Source organism: Culex pipiens, chromosome 2 (assembly GCF_016801865.2).
Source record: "Culex pipiens pallens isolate TS chromosome 2, TS_CPP_V2, whole genome shotgun sequence".
In the NCBI taxonomy this organism is placed as follows: Eukaryota; Metazoa; Arthropoda; class Insecta; order Diptera; family Culicidae; genus Culex; species Culex pipiens.
In genome coordinates, this window is record NC_068938.1 from 205,449,212 (window position 1) to 205,469,630 (window position 20,419).

A 20,419-nucleotide genomic window follows, 5' to 3' on the forward strand; every position below is an offset into this window, starting at 1 on the left:
TTCAGTTAAAGACGTAGATAGTGTCCTTCACTCTTGGGGCAATGACTATCCGTGATGGTTCTGAATTCAGGGTCCAAAATTGATAAATTTAAATGAAAAAGTAATCACGATATGGACAAATGCTTCTACAAACAACACAAACAATTTTTTTTGATTGATACATTCTGAATCAAGATTAGAATGTTTTTCTAAAACAAACATGGCCGCCAAATGCCCGATCGAGAAAGATACCTTGCAGAGCCTTAAACCTTCGATTCTCCGCTCAAAGTTGGCGTTCGTGTGTTTGATCAACTCAAAACCCAAAACAATGCAACAAGTTGCAAATAAAGGATTTTTTTTTCAGCACGAGTCGTACATTTATCCAACGAGGTTCACCGAGTTGGATAGATGTGACGAGTGCTGAAAAAACCAAGTTTTGCATCGAGTACTATACAACATATTTTGCATTTCAGCAAAACACCGATTGAGTGAAATTATAAGTCAAATGTTCATGTACTTTGTCAATAAATCGATAGAATAAAAAAAAGATGTTGAAAAGCATTACTTCTCGAAGCTAGTGCTGAAAAGCTCGACATTTCAGTGCTGAAAAGTAGAACTTTTCAGCTTTTATTTTGAAAAGTGCTACTATTCGATTCTGTTATTTTTGGTACAGAAAAGTAGGCTATTTCGTCGGTCAAGAATGACAGGAAAAGTAAGTGGTTTCACGATGGAATTGCAAAAAGTAGAATTTTGCAGCTTTCAAATGAGTGCTATAATGAATTCTTCAACACTCACATGTTTAGTGATCTAAAGCAAGCAATTTTGTTGCTAAAGAATTACCGAAAAAGAAAATATGTTAAAATTTACTCAAACCATCAGAACAAACTCACAAAAATTAGTTTTAGAAAGGCATCAATTTGAAACAAAACAAATTCTTATATATTTGGACATTTTGGTTAAAGTTACAACCAATTACACCATAAATGTTTAAACCAAAATATGCTAAATTAAAGAATACTGAAATGCGGCTTTTTAAACAATAGTTATCTGAGTTAAAAACGCCAATTTTCAGGAGAAAAGTGATTGGTACCACTCTAACAAAATTCGCAAATTCTCCAGTTACATGTTTCATCACTATGTTTTCCAAATGAATTCAAATTGGTAGAAAACTCTAGTCAGTTCAAAACATGGAGAATTGCTATACTTTTTCCCCAAAAATACCTTGTTTTGTCTTGAGTTCGAGTATCAAAAAATTCGACATGAGAATGCATTATAAAATTATTGATTATGCTAAAAAAAAAGCATGAATCAGATTAAACGCAAATCAGATTATAACTAATTGCCAAGAAATTATCTTGCCAAGTACCATACACATTTTCTAATTTAAAGATTTGCCTCTCTCATCAATTTCAAAGCTGTAATGAGGGAAAAAACATATTCCAATTCCCAAAACCCTCCATACCGTACTCCCCAACCCATTGTGCTCACTTCTCGGCTTAAAAGATTCGATTTCCGCTCGACATCTCAATCAAGCCGGGATCATTTTCCGCCCCGTATCAAGTATTCCCTTTAACGACGACGTTTCGGCAGTAAAATGAGCGCGCGCGCGCGCCCTTTTTTCCCCCTTAATGACGCGGCGATGGCAACGACGACGACGACGACCCTTGAACAGCAGCAGCGTTTTGTGTGGGAGGCTCCAAACTGAACGACTCAGCTCGAGCTCGAACCAAATTACATGTCCTCCTAAGCCTAATGCGTCTCGAGAGTGATAAAATAACAATTCATTTCCGCTCAAGTAGTACCATAATTTTCCTATAAGCTCGTTTTGGTGAAGGAAGATTATAAACTTCCCCCGTTGTTTTTTTTTCCTTTTTTTTGAGAACGTAAAAATTAAGTCAAATAAATTACTTCCCACCCCTCGTGATTTCGTCAGTTTCTTTTTCCTCTGCTCTCATTTGCGATTTTTACGCTTCGCCTCAAAAGAGATCCTGATTGTTTCAGCGGAAACGAATTGCCATTCAAAACCTGGCCCTTCTTAGTCAGTGTTTTTTTTGTTGCTGCTTCTTCTTTGTTTCATTCCCTGTTTCTTCTCATAATCCTCCTTTGTAACAATAATTATCATTTTCATAACCTCGAAAATGACACTCCATTATTGCTGTGCTTCCCATTCCCACTTTTTTTACTCACGCTTCCTCCCTCTTTCGTCCCCCAAAAATTACTACTACTAAACACTTACTTACACTTTAGTTAAATGGTTGCCCTCTAAATATCTAATATACCTATCTCTAATATACTTTTTTTTTGTTTTCGCCTTATCCTCATAAAGACTTGCGGTACTCATTCTTATCATTCTCGTATATTTTTCTTCATATCTTCCTCATAACCTCCCACCTTGCTTCGCTCGTTTTAAATTACCTTTAAAAACACCACAGATTGTTATCTTTTTGTTTATTACCTACTAAGTATTTCGTCACCTTTTCCTCGCTCTCAGCACCCGAGAATAGTCCTCTCAAGTTTGTGTTTCTTTTTTTTTTTGTTTTGGTTGCAGCTTTCCCCATTCAATTAGCAATAATGTAGAACTTGGTTTGGTATAGTACGGCCTAAACGAGTACAGATAATGCGCGTGTGTGTGTTTAAACGTGTATACAGTAAGGTTGTTTTTTTTTTGTTTTTAAGTACGAACAACTTTTCTCTCATCGAGGAAAAATCAAGTGTTTTCGGTCCAGCAGTTTGTTTTTGTTGCGATTATTTCTTACAACAGAAATGTATACGTTTTTTTCGGATAAACTTCGACAACACTTTTCAAACTTTTGGTTTACCTCGCGTATGTTCGCAAGACTTGTGTTTCAATAAATTAGCTAAAATTATAGTAACAAATTTGGGTTTGTTGAGATTGGCCGCCTCGGTATACATGATTTTTTTTGTTGTTGCTTTAAATGTTTTTGGTTGATGTCCGCTGTTTTGTGTGTGTGTTTTTTTTGTTCAAGTCTTCTGGTAGGCGTGTGGGATCTGTTGCACAGGTTTTTGGTTTTGTTTTGGTTGTTGTTGTTGGTAGTTTACGCGATTCATTACACGACGGTACCGTAACTGCCCATAAACTCGTCCGACATGCGAGTCCCGTCGTAGTTGTCGGCCTCGTCGGTTCGTATACAGATTTTCTTTCGCCTGTGAGGGGGTGTTTTGGGTGGAAAAAATCGAATGTCAGAAATTGGTTTTCGAAATCATAGAAGAGCATTAGTGGTAAGTGTGATAAGGAGTTGAGGAAGTTGAGGATTTGCTTATGCAGAAAATAAGATAAATATTTAAGGCACGAGTTCCCAAAGCCTAATTTTGTGGAAGTTTAGATTGTTCAATTCATATGTTTCAAATTATTAAGTAAGGCGCATTAAAAAAATATGTTCATCTTGTTCTGAATAATTAAGCCGCATTTTTGTTGATTAAAATGATTCAAAACAATTCTGAATTATTTAAATCTTTCAGCACCTGAGTTAATGTGATTATGCAAAATTATGAGTGAATTTAAATGAAATCTGGATTTTTTTTTGCTTTGCAAGAGTTTTTCTTCCTTTTTGAGAAATAAAATTTTGATTCTAATGTATTGTGAACAATTATCTGAGCAACTCGCATAGAAATCTGCCCCCTTTTGGTGCCTTTCAGGCCATTTCGGGAAGAAATAGTAAATTTTACATGTTACCGTTTTCTCATTCAACATCAAATGTGTACAAAAAATAATGTGTACAAAAAGGTTATATCAAAAAAAAATATTTTCTTATATGTTCTTTGACCCAGCAAGGGCAAAACATACAGTATGTAAAAAAAGTATTTACACCCCTTGGGCACTATGCACATTTTGTGATGAAACATGTAAAAAATTTAAAGTTTGACAGGAACCTAGTAATACGTTTTGTTCAGAAACTCATGCCAAACATTTTGCTACAAAAAGCTCATGAAAAGATGATTTCTATAAAAAGTTATATAACAAATACTATTACGAAAATAAAAAAGGTGCAAAAAAAGTATGTACACCTTTCGAAAAATTAACATAAATAGCAGTCTCGCCGTTGCTCTTTGCGAGGCAAGGCCTGCTTCGATCGTGTTTGGCCTGCGTCGTTGTTTCGCGCGGAAGAAAAAGAAGAAAAAAGTGTATTTGAAAGAAGCTGGCCAGTCTCGCCGTTGCTCTTTGCGAGGCAAGGCCTGCTTCGATTGTGTTTGGCCGGCGTCGTTGTTTCGCACGGGAGAAAAAGGAAGAAAAAGTGATTTTGAAAGAAGCTGGCCAGTCTCGCCGTTGCTCTTTGCGAGGCAAAGCCTGCTTCGATCGTGTTTGGCCTGCGTTGTTGTTTCGCGCGGAAGAAAAAGAAGAAAAAAGTGTATTTGAAAGAAGCTGGCCAGTCTCGCCGTTGCTCTTTGCGAGGCAAGGCCTGCTTCGATCGTGTTTGGCCTGCGTCGTTGTTTCGCGCGGAAGAAAAAGAAGAAAAAAGTGTATTTGAAAGAAGCTGGCCAGTCTCGCCGTTGCTCTTTGCGAGGCAAGGCCTGCTTCGATCGTGTTTGGCCTGCGTCGTTGTTTCCACGGGATATTTATATTTATATTTTTCACAGCTTCCTTACATTAACTGCTAACATGTATCTATTCACTATATGATTTATTTATATTTTTCTAATCCTCTATCATACTATTTTCCCATAAAATATACATTTAAATTGCATGAACTAACGATGCTTTAAAAAACAGCAATGGATCGATCTGGAGCATTTTTTTTAAAATTATTGCTATTTTTTACAGCTTCCTGGAATTAATTTCAATTTAGCTGCTGATATGTAAATTTATTTGAATGTTCAAATTATTTTTTTTCGTATTGCTTTGCTTTATATCCTCATTTCCTCATACCATATATGATCAAATTACATAAACTAACGACACTTACTAAAACAGCAAGGGAACCATCAGGAGCATTTGTATTTTAAATGATTATTTATTTACATGTTCATATTATTCCTCATCCTATACCTTTCCTGTAACATACCATCTCCTCATACCATATATCATCAAATTGCTTAAATTAACGAATCTTTCTAAAACAGCATGGGAACCATCTGGAGCATTCAGATTTTAATTTACTGCTATTTTTTACAGCTTCCTGGAATCATCTTGATTATATTTAAAGTTATTTTATTTACCATATTTATAATATTTATTATTATTATTATTATTATTACAAAACTATATGCTTATTAGATAATACACTACAGACTAACATTTACACTTACAAACATCCAAATCATGTAATACATTACGCATTCAACCATTTTCATCGGCCCGATGAAATTCCTCTAACCCCCATTCCAAACCTCCCAAAAATATTCCGTTCACTTTTAAAAGTCGCATGGGTTCCCTGCACTTTTGCCACTAGTGAACAACAAAAACATCCCCTCCCAAATCCCCACGGGACTGTATGGGCGTAGCCTTGGAGCACAGTGTGGAAATTTCCGTTCTTAGATATTTTTGGTTGTACCGGGCAGCAATCAAATTGTCTAAGAATATTGAATTGACCATTGTGGCACCCCCTACAGCGTGGTGCAGACCCGTAATGCTATGCTATGCTATGCTATGCTTTCGAAAAATTAACATAAATAATGTTATTTGTTGACAAATCACCATAAATCCAGTCTCCCAACTCCAAATAGGCATCTTTGACTGATTAAAAAAAGAATTTGGATTGAATATATAGTTTACTAACTACTTAGTATAAAAGTTTATATAACTCTGGAAATTCTATATAAAACTTATCTAAACTTAATTTTGCAAACTTTTAATTCAACTAAATGTCAATATATTATCATATAATTGCTAAATAAACATTTTGGAGTGGGTATAACACCATTTTGGGGGTATTTGTATCGATAGAATAGATTTTTCGTTGGAATTTCGTACCAACCCGGAATTACGTCGTAGGAAAATCCGCCTGCATCCGAACCGGTCCACGATTCACAAGTCAACCTATGTGGAATCGGAAAGGGCATAAAATTTCCGATCTTTTGATACCCAAACATCTAGGTTTTCTTTAAAACCTACGTTTTTGAATACCTGGGCAAAAAGTAAGTTTGATCCACGAGAACAAAAATTACGAAATTCCATACATTTTTGGCAGGTTGCTCAAACGAAACCATAACAACGTTTTTGCTTAGGTATTTAAAAACGTAGGTTTTAAAGAAAACGTAGATGTTTGGGTATCAAAAGATCGGAAATTTTATGACCTTTCCGATTCCACATAGGTTGACTTGTGAATCGTGGACCGGTTCGGATGCCGGCGGATTTTCCTACGACGTAATTCCGGGTTGGTACGAAATTCCAACGAAAAATCTATTCTATCGATACAAATACCCCCAAAACGGTGTTATACCCACTCCCAAATGTTTATTTTGCAATTCTATGGTAATAAATTGACATTTAGTTGAATTAAAGGATTTCAAAATTAAGTTAAGATAAGTTTTCTATAGAATTTCCAGAGTTATATAAACTTTTATACTAAGTAGTTAGTAAACTTTATATTCAATCCAAATTATTTTTTTAATCAGTCAAGGATGCCTATTTGGAGTTGGGAGACTGGATTTATGGTGATTTGTCAACAAATAACATTATTTATGCAAATTTTTCGAAAGGTGTACATACTTTTTTTGCACCTTTTTTATTTTCGTAATAGTATTTGTTATATAACTTTTTATAGAAATCATCTTTTCATGAGCTTTTTGTAGCAAAATGTTTGGCATGAGTTTCTGAACAAAACGTAGTACTAGGTTCCTGTCAAACTTTAAATTTTTACATGTTTAATCACAAAATGAGCATAGTGCCCAAGGGGTGTAAATACTTTTTTTACATACTGTATTCCACAGTGTTGCCAATGTTTTGAAAATATTCTAGTTTTTTTTCAAATCCTGACAAAAAAAAAGTTTGAAAAGAACACTTAATTTTAAGAAGCAAAATCGGACTTGAAATCAAATCTCTAAATAAGAGAAGTTAAGATTAATTGCACTGTTTTCGAAATAAATCCAACATTTTTTTTTGCAATATGTTTGCAAGTTTCAGTTTTCATATGTAGTGCTCATGGTTGAAAAACTTGTTTTTGGAAAGTTCAGAATGTTTAGAGAATTTCATAGAAGATAGAATATTTTTATGACAAATGTTTGATTGATCCGATTTCCAATGTAACAAGCGTGAAATTTACTGATCCTTCCGATATAAATATAATCAAAATATTAAACTCAAGACTAACATTTGAAAAGGGCCTAATTTTATATCTTAAACCCCTTTCACATATTAGAGTTGAATTTAATATTTTGATGATATTTTCGTCAGAAAAATCAGAAAATTTAATGAATGTTTTATTTTGTGACATTGAAAATCAGATTAATTGTTGCTAAGATATCGGCATATGAAAATTGAGTGCTACTTGGGCTTTTCTTTTTGTGGCTATATTTCAGCAACTAGAAGTAAAATTTTCAAACAAATTTGAAAGATTTTTTAAAATCAATTCGAATAAATATATCTTTAAACATGGGCAATTATGGGCACTACTGAATAAGTCAAAACATTGCATCGAAAACGTAAACTTTATCAAAATTTCTAAGTATTTTTTTGTTTTAAATATGGTTTTGCATCTGGAAGATGAAGTATCATTTTTTTTATTGTTTTTTTTTAGTTTCTAATTCAATATGATTTTTCAAAAAAAGGCAACACTGCCAATTGCCAGTGCGGATTGTCTGATTGAATTATTTTCTCATTAAATTCAACGTTATAAAAAGAAATTAGTTTTTTCCAATTCATCTTTTTTACATTAAAAAAAAACACTTTAAATATTGTGTGATTGAATGATTCAAGTGAACTACACAGAGAAAAAAGAGTTCCCATAATCGTGAACAAGTGTTCATGAAAATGAGAACCACGAAGAAAGTGTTCAAATTTCATGGTACGTTTTTCAAAATCGTACCATGGGATTTGAACACTTTGTTCGAGGTTCCAATTTTCATGAACACTTGTTCACGATTTTGGGAACTCTTTTTTCTCCGTGTAGGGTTACCGTAAAGGGGTGACTATGGTATGAACATGATTTTTAATCGGAAAGCGGAATGCATATTCAAATTCTTTGCTCAATTTTCCACCAGGAGAAGGTAAAATAAGTTTGTAAATAATAAATAATTTTTGTTTTAGAAACATAATTAAAAAATATCTCCAAATTTATAGGCATTTTCAGTTTAACAAATTTCATATAAATGTGAAAACTTTTTATTCGTGCTTTGAATGCAGTTTAAAATGCAATATAAATCGATAATTTTATAAATCAAATTAGGCCGTGCAAATATTTTTTTATGTTTATGTCCCTCCACTCTGACCAAAGTCAAGGGAGGGGGGGCTAGGGAAAAAACATAAAAAAGTATAAAAATTGAAATTACGAGCCATGCTTTCAACATTTTAATGAAACAATGTTTTAAAATGCATTATACACCTCTCCTGTTGTTTTGCCATCATTAGTTTCCAAAATATATATTTTTTTCTTTTGCGGTGCTGTACATTGGAATTTCGTATCAATTCAAAACATTTTCAAACACGCCCAAACATGCTAAATATGATTATCAATGAGCAATTCCAGCCCAAAACAGGATTTTTTTTGGTACTTTTTTCTCGACCTTCGCCGATTTCAATGAAACTTTGTAGACATGTTGTTCTACGTTTATTTAAGCCATTTTTGTATATATGGAGCCAGTTATACTCGATAATTACATTTGAGAAGGGCGCAAGAGTTTTAAATATTTTTTAATTTCGTTATTTGAATATTGCTGTATCTCGAAGCCGTTGCATCGTATCAAAAAGTGGTCAAAGACAAACTTGTAGGAAATTTGACGGGCTTTCCGAAAAAAATACACTGAAAGAAAAAAACACTGCACTTTTATGAGATTTTTTTATTTTTAAGTTTAAAGGTGATCCCACGATTTTTTTTCGTTTAAATTTTTTGTGAATATAGCCTAAGATGTTACAAAAAAGACTCACGAAAAATGCAGGATGGAGCAACTCACCTAAAAAAAACAAAAATCATTTACTGAAACTGTTTTTTTCAAAAGTGCTCTAAACATCAAAATTTTCAAAAACCGAACACAAGAGTCGATTCTTCAGACAATTTTACATAAAAGTCTCCATATTAACCATTGTCCTTAGTCCAATCCTTGTAAAGTTACAAAAAAAATGTTGAAAAAATAGGTTTTTTGATGGTTTTTCGCAATTTCTATATGACAGACTTGATTTTTCAGTACCGAAAATATTTTTACCGGAAAGCTCGTCCAATTTCCCATAAGTTGGCATTTGACCACAATTCAATTGGATGTATGGGCTTACAGATATAAGCTAATTACATTGCTAAGAACTAAAAAAATAATATTTTTTCAGTGTAGTATAGTAACCTGGATAGTAAATTAGCTTTTATCTGTAAGCCCATACATCCAATTGAAATGTGGTCAAAGACAAACTTATGGGAAATTGGACGATTTTTCCGGTAAAAATATTTTCGGTACTGAAAAATCAAGTCTGTCATATAGAAATTGCGAAAAACCATCAAAAAACCTATTTTTTCAACACTTTTATTTTCAAAACCACTGTAACTTTACAAGGATTGTACTTAGGACAATGGTCAATATGGAGACTTTTATGTAAAATTGTCTGGAGAATCGACTCTCGTGATCGGTTTTTGAAAATTTTGATGTTTAGAGCACTTTTGAAAAAAACAGTTTCAGTAAATGATTTTTGTATTTTTTAGGTGAGTTGCTCCATCCTGAATTTTTCATTAGTCTTTTTGTAACATCTTATGCTATTTTCACAAAAATTTTGAACGAAAAAAAATCGTGGGCTCACCCTCAAATTTGACTTTTAAACTTAAAAATCAAAAAATCTCTGAAAAGTGCAGTGTTTTTTTCTTTCAGTGTATTTTTTTTGGAAAGCCCGTCAAATTTCCTACAAGTTTGTCTTTGACCACTTTTTGATACGATGCAATGGCTTCGAGATACAGCAATATTTAAATTACAAAATACAAAAATATTTAAAACACTTACGCCCTTCTCCAATGTCATAATCGTAGTTACACTCCATATACACAAAAATGGCTTTTATAGGCCTAGGATAACATGTCTACAAAGTTTCATTGAAATCGGAGAGGGTCAGGTACAACCGATTCCCTATTTGACATGGAATTGCTCCAATGCAGAAAAATGCATTTTAGATTGTTTTTCGTTGATTAGACTTCAATTTTGATGTAAATTTTTGAAGGTTTTTGGAAAAAATATTTTTTTCCCCTTGATTTTTCAGGCCAATTTTCAAGGGGGCGACATAAACTTTGAAAAATATTTGCAACGGCCTTAGTTTTAGAAGAATTTCAGGCAAAATTCTGACTTTTAGCAATTTTACCTAATTTTTTAAATACATTTTGTTTAAAAGCTTATAAACTTAGTTAACTAAATATAAACATTAAAAACTATATCAGTAACCTTAGTAATGGTTGTCTTGACGTAAAAATAAAATTATAATACCTTAAATCTGAGTCACCCCGAAAAATAAACAAAGAATTTTTAACGTAACTAAGCACAATTGATTTTTTTTTCAGAAATAGTGCATGGACTCTATGTGGGCTACCCCAGTAGATGTTTTAAAAATAATAATTTTGAGATAAACCTTATCAGTTGTAAAATGTCCAAAAATAAATTAAATCCTATCAATGTTACCCCGGTTTACGGTATCTGCAACTATTTCTTTTTTGCATTTGCCGCTTGGTATTGTGGATTTAGTTGATTCATTTAGTTGGATCGTGTTATTAAAAGAATTGTTCCAAAATAAGCGAAAAATGTTGATATCACACAAAAAGTGTTCTAATTATGTAGAAGTTCCGAAAATGTCGTCTGAAGACTTTACATACTTTATCAGAAGACTAGTCTTAAGAATTTCAATTTATTTACAATTTGAAGAAAAGCTAAAAAACAAAAAAAAAAACAAACCAAATTTGAATAAATTTAAATTCATAATAATTCATATTGAGAATTGAATCAATTGAATTTTTCATTACTGTCGGATACAAATAATAATAAAAATTGTCGCTAAGAGCAGTTGGTCCGACATATTATATGATTTTCATAATATCTTAAGGTTAAAACACTAAGTCTTCATCCTGTGTCTTAAAACACTTAACACAATATTTAGAAAAGCTTTTTAAAAATGCCCCCATCTTCTTTCCCTGAAATTTGATTATGTCTCCTTAGCACTGACGGAATTTTGATTACAAAAATTGTAATGTTACATGCTGTAACACAATACCCCTAGCAAAAAGGGCATTGGCCTACCCTGCAAGCAAACCACCTCTTCATCAGTCAATGTTACAACTTCCGCTCACAGACACAATAAACCTCCTCTTCGTGTCTCATCACCCAAGGAAACCACTTCAAGAGGTGACACAACATACACAAAAAAAAGATATGCTCCTCAACCCAAGGCCTTGTTAGGCACGTCATGCCCCAGATTAGCCCTCTCCTCCCATCTAGCTCCCGTAGCGTCCTTCAAAAAAGACACACAATGGGATTGTTTTGAGCAGATCAGCTAATTTGGACTCGTGAGTGAGAGGTGCACATCAGGCCAAAACACGAGGCCACACTCAACAGGTCCCCCCCCCCTCCCACTCGTTATCACACTTGATGCTCTTCTGTTCACAAAAAAAAATGTAGCAGACAAAACAGGAGGAACACACAAAAGACATTCGGGAAATGAGAAGTGGGTTGGGTTTTGCGCCACTCACCTGCTCGCCGATCCGTCCCCGCCGAGGGTGTCCTTCTTTTTCGCTTTCCGCTTCTTCTTGGAACCGTAACCGTAGTTGTCCCGCGCCGTCCAGCCGGGGTACATTTCCATGTGCAGCTGGCGCTCCTGGCGGGCCTTGTCGTAGTAGACGCTCTGTTCCTCGCGCGTCAGCGAGTGCCACTTCCGGCCGAGGATCTGGTTGATGGCGGCCGACTCTTTGAGGGTGCACTCGGCGACGACCTTGGCGCGCATCTCCTTCATGTACAGCATGAATGCGTTGAGGGGCTTTTTGATATGTGGTTTAAGGTTCGCTTGCTGGGCGCTGGTCAGTTTCTTCTTGGTTCCGCCGCCGCCGCCGCCCCCACTGCTGGCCGCCGAGCCTCCGCTGCTGCTTCCGGCACTACTGCCCGTGGCGGGTCGGCCGTAGCCCCGGTTCAGCGTGAGCTCTTGGGGCAGGTCGGTGGATTTGCTGCTGCTGGATTGGTGACTTTGGAGGTGGTGGTGATGGGCTTGCCGAACGCTGTAGTTGTGGGACAGGGCGTCGTGCGAGGCCACTTCCTGTTTCACCTGACTGAGCACCTGGTGGGCCGGGTGGACCGAGTTGAGCAGGGAGGAGGATTGCTGGTAGCGCGAGTAGAGGTCACTAGCTAGGGTGGTGTAGATCTGCAGCGAGGATGGGTAGGAATTTCGGAAGCTGCTGGGCGCCGTCGAGTACATCGAGGGCGTGTGCCACGAGGGAGGAACGGGTAACATGTTTGAGGACAGGATTGGGTACGGGTACTGACTGGTGGAGAAGGAATAGAGGGATTGCCGGGCGGACAGTCCGAGCGCTTTCGAGTCCAGCTGGTAAGGAATGATGCCACAGTGGGCGGGTGGTGGGTTGGAAAGAGGATCTTCGTTGCAGAAGAACTGCGACAGGCCCATCTTGCTGATCGAGCCCTGTATTGCACTGGCAGTACCACTTGAATACTGATAAGGCGGCAGGTATCCCATAAAGCCCGGCGAATGGTCCGGAGAGTTTAGCTTACCGGCGCTGCTTCCCCCGCTACCACCTCCCCCTCCACCCGCACTCGAAAACGGCGGACTCAAATCCTGCCGCGAGTTCTTCACCAGGTTCTCCGCGCTCTCCGTCAGATCAATCAGGTTGAACTTCTCTTCGAGCAGGTTCTCCGACGAGGCCTTCTCGTCCTCCCGATCACCCTCATCCTTGAACACTTTCACCTCATCCGTACTGCCCAGGTCGTCGCCGGTCGAGCCGGAGTGCGAATTCTCATTCGTGTTGGGCATGCTTCGGCCATCCACTGAAGCACAGATCCACCGCAAATATGTCGACAGCTACTGATAAACATAAATTAATCCACTACTCCAACTCCCTCGCTCCGCACATCGATCCCGCGTTTTCCACCGATTTGCCAAATCCACTCTTCACCGACACTAAAATATTCCCTTCTCCAACGAAGAAAATTCTGCAACACTCTCTCTATTATTTATGGCACACTATGGCACAAATCACCCACCCCCACAGACCAACACACACAGTGACACTTTGTCGAGGCCGGCCAGGGCCCTGGAAGTGGAGCACATGCACTTTTCCTTATCCCTTTTATTTTCTACGTTGACGGCGAAGACGTCGAGCGTCGGTCGTCGGAGATTTTCTGTGTGTATTCTCTTAGAAACTAAATAAACATTTTTCTTCTGTGTACATTTATATATCTTTGCAGCGATGGTGTGACTAGAACTTGTATTGCACTTTTTTTATCCTTCCCCAACTGGTTCCTTCTTCACAGCTATGGCATATCTCGCAGGTGTGCTCGCTGCAGAGTCACACTACTTTCTTTTTCCCCGGATGATAGTGGTGGTGGTGTTGGTGACGGTGGGAAAGTCAGACATTTTCACGGTGGCAAGTTGCCTTTTGTATTGTTTCAAGGATTAATCCTAGCGGCGATGAGGCTGGAAGGTGGGAGAAAGAAGAAGGGATGAATATTTAATTATTTGAAGGCAGAACATGAAAATTTTCTAAAATTTGGAATCGTATTTTTTTTGGAGCGCGTGGTATTAAAAGTGCGCATAACGTACTGAGTGTCTCCACGGGTTTCATAACCAAGCGTCTCCCTTGCAAAGTGACGTTAGAGCTTATTGGGACCCTACACGAAGAAAAATTAGTTCTCAAAATCGCGAATTTGAACACATCGGTTTGCCAAATCCCGTGAAATTTATCAATTTGCTCAAATCAATTCTTTAAAATAATAATATAATCAATATTTCATTCATAAGAGACTTTTTAAGTAAATTTTATAAGTTTTCAATTAAAAAATGTGATATGAACCATTTGAAAAATTGTTAGCAAAACCAACATTAACATGAAACTGATACAACATTTACTAGGAAGTGAATGCTGCGTAAACTTAAATGATGTTAACAAAAATCAGTCAAAGAAAAAAATATTCACACAATTTTTTTATTAACTCTGTTTTTTTTTCAACCGAACCTTTTTAAATTTGATTAAACAAGTAAATTGTGATATTTTTTAAAGATTGTACAGATTTGTTTTTAAATTTTATAGATTTTTTTAGAAATCAACAAAAAGCAAACACTCTTGTAAAAGTAACATTCAGTGAAAGAAGTTGTCTTTCCCTTTTCCTCCGGTCAATGATTTAACGGAGGAGCAAAAAAAATAGATTGAAAAATTCTTATTCATCAGAGTAAAGAAACATATTGAAAAAATAGATAACTATTTACTTGATACTCTAAAAAATATTTTATCAATTTTACTTATGAAACTAACTTAATTTAGCAATATTTTTAGCCGTAATCACTATTTTTTCTATTTATTTTTTTTTATCTTTAAAGTTACCTTGTTTAATTTTTACGATATTTAAATATTTCGGCGAATGGCTCAAATGGAAATTTAAAAAAATGTTTGTTTTCTGTTTGGATTTTGATTTTTTTTATGATTTCGTTACAGATGAAATTACTTTTGCCTATCGATTTTAAATTTAGTTTTTGAAAAGTGTGATTAAAACTCTAAAGATATTTTTAACTGGGCAAAATGTCACAAAAAAGTTAACTGTTAGATTGTTTTGTTGAATGTGGTCTTGATATGGAATTCAATAAAATGTATAGGATAAAATAGTAGCATATCAGCAAAAACTGTTTTGCTGTATTAGTCGAACATAAAAAAGCAGCTCAATAAATGATAATATGCATGCCCTACATTTTAGTTTCAAAATAGATATACAGCCCATCCATAAACCAAGTGGATTTTTTTTAAATTACTAAAAGTATTTTTTAGCGTCACGTTGAAAGTTAAAAGGAGAATGGGCAAATTTGGTCCAAGGATGTACACGAACGGGACCAACTTTTTTCGAAAGATCTCGCCGAGACATGAAAAAAAGTCTTCTGGACCAACTCTGTAAACCCCGGGGTTCAAAAGTTACATGCTGGTGAAGTTTGAGCATTTTGGGTTAAAATGTACAAAAAATCGTATTTTTGCTATTTCTAAAATCATTCATAAAATCTCTGTTTCATTATGGATTTCGATTTTCTTGACTTCATTCGACGCGTATCAGCAAAAACTATGAGTTCTGATATGTCTTAGCATGATTGAAACATGATTTCTCTTGTTTTTATCCGTTTGAACCGTTTGTGCAAGAGGCATCCCATAGAAACAAGTCGAAACTTCAAGGTTTTGAAACCGGATTCGACCCAGACTGCTTCAGTGAGTATGGAAGGCTTCAGTGCAATGTTGTAACAACTTATTGGGATGGTCTGAGTCATCCGAGAACTCCTTGGAGTTAAGACCGGTGAGTCTACAGCCGTAACAAGCAAGATGTCGGCGGTTTTTGACCACGGATCATACCCGCATGGCTTCAGTGAGTGTGGTAGACTACTTTGCTAATGTGTTAGGATGTCCTGGGTCATCCAAGGACTCCCTGGAGTTATGATCTGTAGGTCTACGGCTGTTACAATGACTCCCTGAAATGGTCCAGAACATCCCAACATAACAGCAATACAGTCTGCCATACTCACTGAATCTTTGCGGTTATGATGCGCGGTTAAAAATCATCGACCTTTTTCTTGTTACAGTGACCCAAATATCTAAACTCCAGGGAGTCCTAGGATGACCAAAGACATCCCAGCACATTAACAAAGCAGTCTACCATACTGTCTGAAGCTAGGGGTCAAAACCCGTCGACCTCTTGCTTGTTACGGCTGTAGCTCCACAGATCATAACTCCAGGGAGTCCTTGGATGACCCAGGACATTCTAACATATTAGCAAAGTAGTCTACTACACTCACTGAAGCTATGCGGGTATGATCAGTGGTCAAAAACCGCCGACATCTTACTTGTTACGGCGGTAGACTCGCCGGTCTTAACTCCAAGGAGTTCTCGGATGACTCAGACCATCCCAATAAGTTGTTACTACATTGCACTGAAGTCTTCCATACTCACTGAAGCAGTCTGGGTCGGATCCGGTTTCAAAACCTTGAAGTTTCGACTTGTTTCTATGGGATGCCTCTTGTACAAACGGTTCAAACGTATAAAAACAAGAGAAATCATGTTTCATTCATGCTAAGACATATTAGAACTCATAGTTTTTGCTGATACGCGTCGAATGAAGTCAAGATGAGCAAAATCCATAATAAAATGGAGATTTTGTAAATGATTTTAAAAATAGCAAAAATACGATTTTTTGTACATTTTAACCCAAAATGCTCAAACTTCACCAGCATGTAACTTTTGAACCCCGGGGTTTACAGAGTTGGTCCAGAAGACTTTTTTTCATGTCTCGGCGAGATCTTTCGAAAAAAGTTTGTCCCGTTCGTGTACATCCTTGGACCAGCTCCCATACAAATTTGCCCATTCTCCTTTTTTATGTTTCTTGAAAACAATGTATAAAAAGCAAAAAATTAGTTTCTGTAAGTTTAACATAAGATTTTGATAGTTATTTTAACATTTTTCACGTTCCGTGAAATTTCCGTGAAATTTGGTATTTTAAAATTAAAGTCCCCGTGAAATTTGCAATTTTTGAGCGTGAAAAATCACTAAGCCTACTCATTACGATCGATTATGTAAGGAAAAGACCCAAAGATCGCAAAGATCCAGAATAACAATCGCTCCTAATTCCATACAATTGGCTGGTTTTCACAAACTGTTGATAAAAACCTACTTGCTCACTTCTTACATGGAGAAATTGTGCGCAGAATTTTTAGCAATTAAAATTGTATATTTTACTTTCGCAAATTTTAACAAAAACGTACGTGTTAATGCCAATTTTCTGTTAAAACAATCAAAATTCAATATTAATTTAATGAGCTGTTTGTTGAAAATTCTAAAGGCTTTGTTGAGTTTGTGTTGTTAATTATGAAGTGAAGGGGTGCGAAAGGTGAAAATCACACAATTTGATCAATGTTAAAATGTGCAAATCAAAGAAAACACTGGTGCATCGGTGGAGGTGGAATTGATGAGTAGGTTTGGTGATGATTTTTTTGCAGGTGATGAACAATAAAGTGCAAGAGGAGGACATTCACCATGAGGACCTCTGATGCGAGGGGACTTCATGAGAATGTTTGAGGGATAGAGAGGGGCAGTGGAAGGAAGAGGCGGATTTTCCGCTATTTTCCGCTATTAAATCAACATTTTCAGATGTATCAACAATGGAAAGTTGCTTGCTCACTTTTGTGAATACAAAGAGACGAGTTGTTCCTTTTAATTTCGCTAAGGAACAACTCGTCTCTTTGTATTCACAGTAATGCATTTTGCTAAAACGCTCAACCAAACCACAATGCTCACTTTTATTTGAGCTATTTATTACTTTGAAACAGACAAAAACACTTTATGAAAGCTGTAATTCATGATCAAAGTGCTGATAGGCCGATAATAGAAATAGGTTGAAAAAGGGTATAGTTCCCCTAGGTTAATCTAGGAAGTATGGGTTTATTTTTACACAATAATTAATCTATTGTGATTCTAATTATAAACTTGACTCATAAAAAGCTTCGTGCTCACGACGGATAAAATCTTAACAGATAATGGTTTTTCCAGGATCATCAATCATAAAAAAAATAACTATGAAATGCGTACACATGATAACAAAAAATAACAGAGATGAAGGGAAATATGAAAAAACATAAACATATAAAAGAAGATAATACCTATTTTGAACAATTTGTTGAAATAAGACTGCTGAATATACTGGTGAGTAAAACTCAAAATATTTTTTTGAGGAAACTGATGAATGTTGTTGCCAAAAGTAGTTTAATAAATGTAAGCTTGATAATTATTCATTGATTCCCTCATTCCTCATTTTAAAGCATGTAACATTTACTAACTTTCCTTTTTTCAGTTTGTAGCCGAAATTAAGAATTATGTTTTAAGTGACAAATGAATTTCAAATGTCTAAAAGATTCGCTTTGGTGTAAATTCTGTGTCCAACCATGCAAGACAAAAATAACTATACCAGAGACCGTTGTAGATGTAGATTTTTATCATTTTATAGATATATTTTAAAACATATACCAAACTTTACATGTTTTATAACAAAAGTTTAAAATAAATGTTTGTTCTTATGCTTTTTAACAGTAATTTAATTATTTGATGCGAAAAACTAATTAGTATAAGCAGTTAAAATTTTAGGCAGAATAAATGCGAACATAAAAACACCCAGCATTAATTAATGAGGCAGTATTACAAAATTTGCTTCAAATTCAATTTTAAAATAATGCAAACAACAGCTAATTTTTAGCTACATGTACGCTAGAATTTGTTTTCGGCAGCCGAAACGGCAAAGGGTCCATTTTGGCCCAATTCCCCAATTTTCACATTTTTTCTGAACAATCAGTCTGTATTTAGGGCGGAGGCTTCATGCGGCCATCCAAAATGCATTTAACTTATGTGAAAATGTCCCAGGAATCCAGTAAAAATAACCACTTGCACCGCAAAAATCATCTAGGGTCCATTTAACCCCAATTCCGCTATAAAAGCATTTTTGGCCATTTTCAAATGTTAGGTCAGATTTTAAAAATCTGAAAATATTTTTATCGTAAAGATCAGACAATTTTACATAAGTATGGCGATTTACACTTGATAGTTTGATACATTTATGTTGATAAAAATAATAAAATATGTTAAAGGCAGTTGGACTCACAATCCAAAGGTCGTCAGTTCGAATCCCGGGGTGGATGGAAGCTTAGGTGTAAAAAGAGGTTTGCAATTGCCTCAACAATCAAGCCTTCGGACACCTAGTTTTGAGTAGTAATCTCGCAATCGAGAACGCCAAGGCAATGCTGTAGAGCGAATAATTTGATTTTTTATTTTTTTTCTATTTGAAAACAACTTTAGATGAAGAATAAAATTTTAATTTAGGAAATGATAAAAATATTTTATTGTAAACAAACAATGTCAACAAAGACTTTTGTTACGAAAAAAATCTCCTCACCTGGCCAACAATCACTTGACCCGCTCTCGCACAACTCCTATTACAACGTACTCCCGCTGACGTCACTTTACTGCAGCATGCCTTGCCGTCCAGTTCGTCGTCGCGCGGCGTGCGGCTTCCTTTGTGATGATGATGATGTTGTCGGCGGCGGCGTCGTGTAATCCCTTTCGACGTCCACACTCGCAGAGCCCCTCACTCCAACGAGTGCAACAGAGACAGCCTAACCCCGTGTGTATGTGCAATAGGGAAGGTGATAAAATATGTCTATTCCATGGGCGCACACACACACTGACACACACACGCGTGTACGCACCAACCAACAAATGTTGAGGCGGCAGGCGGTGCGTTTTCCTTTGGAGTTTTTCAGCGGAATCGCTGCTGCTCCAAGCAGTCGTCGTCCCGGCAGGCCATGACACACGGCGCGAGATGGCCGCGGCCAAGAAGAGAAGAGATGCGGTTCTAAAAATAACTTCCGTTTGCGTTTTTTTTTTGTGTGTGCACGATGGTTGTTGTGTGTTTTCCTTTCGGATTTTGTGGTTTTGTCTACACGACACACGGCGGCCAGAATCGGCGCAAAAAAGAAGAACGACTTGACGAGCAACTTCCAGCACTCTTCCGAGAACTGTCACCGGAGCACCCGGGATCCGGGACTTTTTCTTCCAGAACTTGTTCCGGAAATCCACCGCACACTAACACACCAGTCGCAGTAGCCCCGTTTTCGCCGAGGAGCACTTTTCTTTCTTTCCGCCGAAGGAAAAGCCCTTCACGCGAGGCCACCAGGACCAACCCGTGGAAATCCTTTATCCCTTGAATTTCCTCCAGGAAAACTATTATTCACGCAACAAGCGAAATTTTGTTCACGATTTTCACGCACGCAAACGCGCCTTCCCCTCCTTTTGCAAAAATCCGCACAACACAAAAATCCGGTCGCCAAAAAATTCGCTCGGAAAAACGCGACTTGTACGCGAGGTTTTCCCCCCGAGTTTTCTTTTTGCTCTCTCGGGACCGACAGACGGGCGCGCACCACGAACCTGCGAGACGACCGACGGAAAAGTGAAGAGTGCGTGAAAATCAACACACCACGGCAAGGCAAAGCAGGCCGACTTTTGCTGTTTTCTGCTGCTGCCTGTCTCTTCCTCTTCGTCGTCGTTTTCCCCTTCGTGAGTTGTGTCACGCGCAGCCG

General features: G+C 36.7%; 1 protein-coding gene across 2 annotated transcripts; it reads right to left on the reverse strand.

Moving 5' to 3' along the window:
• Window positions 1-1,971: 1,971 nt before the first annotated feature.
• On the reverse strand, window positions 1,972-20,357 carry LOC120422223 (protein pangolin, isoforms A/H/I/S-like). Of its 2 annotated transcripts, none has more exons than XM_052708156.1 (3): window positions 20,111-20,357; window positions 11,799-13,263; window positions 1,972-3,144 (listed from the first exon to the last, which is right to left on the reverse strand). In XM_052708156.1, the coding sequence occupies exons 2-3, from the start codon at window positions 13,082-13,084 to the stop codon at window positions 3,048-3,050; spliced, it is 1,383 nt and encodes a 460-aa protein (XP_052564116.1). In that variant the 5' UTR covers window positions 13,085-13,263; window positions 20,111-20,357; the 3' UTR covers window positions 1,972-3,047. The 2 variants fall into 2 exon arrangements, with proteins under 2 accessions (XP_052564116.1, XP_039441542.1); XM_039585608.2 differs by having other exon boundaries at window positions 11,799-13,747; window positions 19,237-20,357.
• Window positions 20,358-20,419: the final 62 nt, after the last annotated feature.

What these genes read in the sequence shown, in the direction of transcription:
- LOC120422223 (XM_052708156.1), bottom strand. Translation starts at nt 13,084, where the DNA reads ATGCCCAACACGAATGAGAATTCGCACTCCGGCTCGACCGGCGACGAC. An exon ending in GGGGACGGATCGGCGAGCAG is followed by an intron (nt 3,145 to 11,798) that starts GTGAGTGGCGCA and finishes ACCCCCTCACAG; the next exon opens with GCGAAAGAAAATCTGTATAC.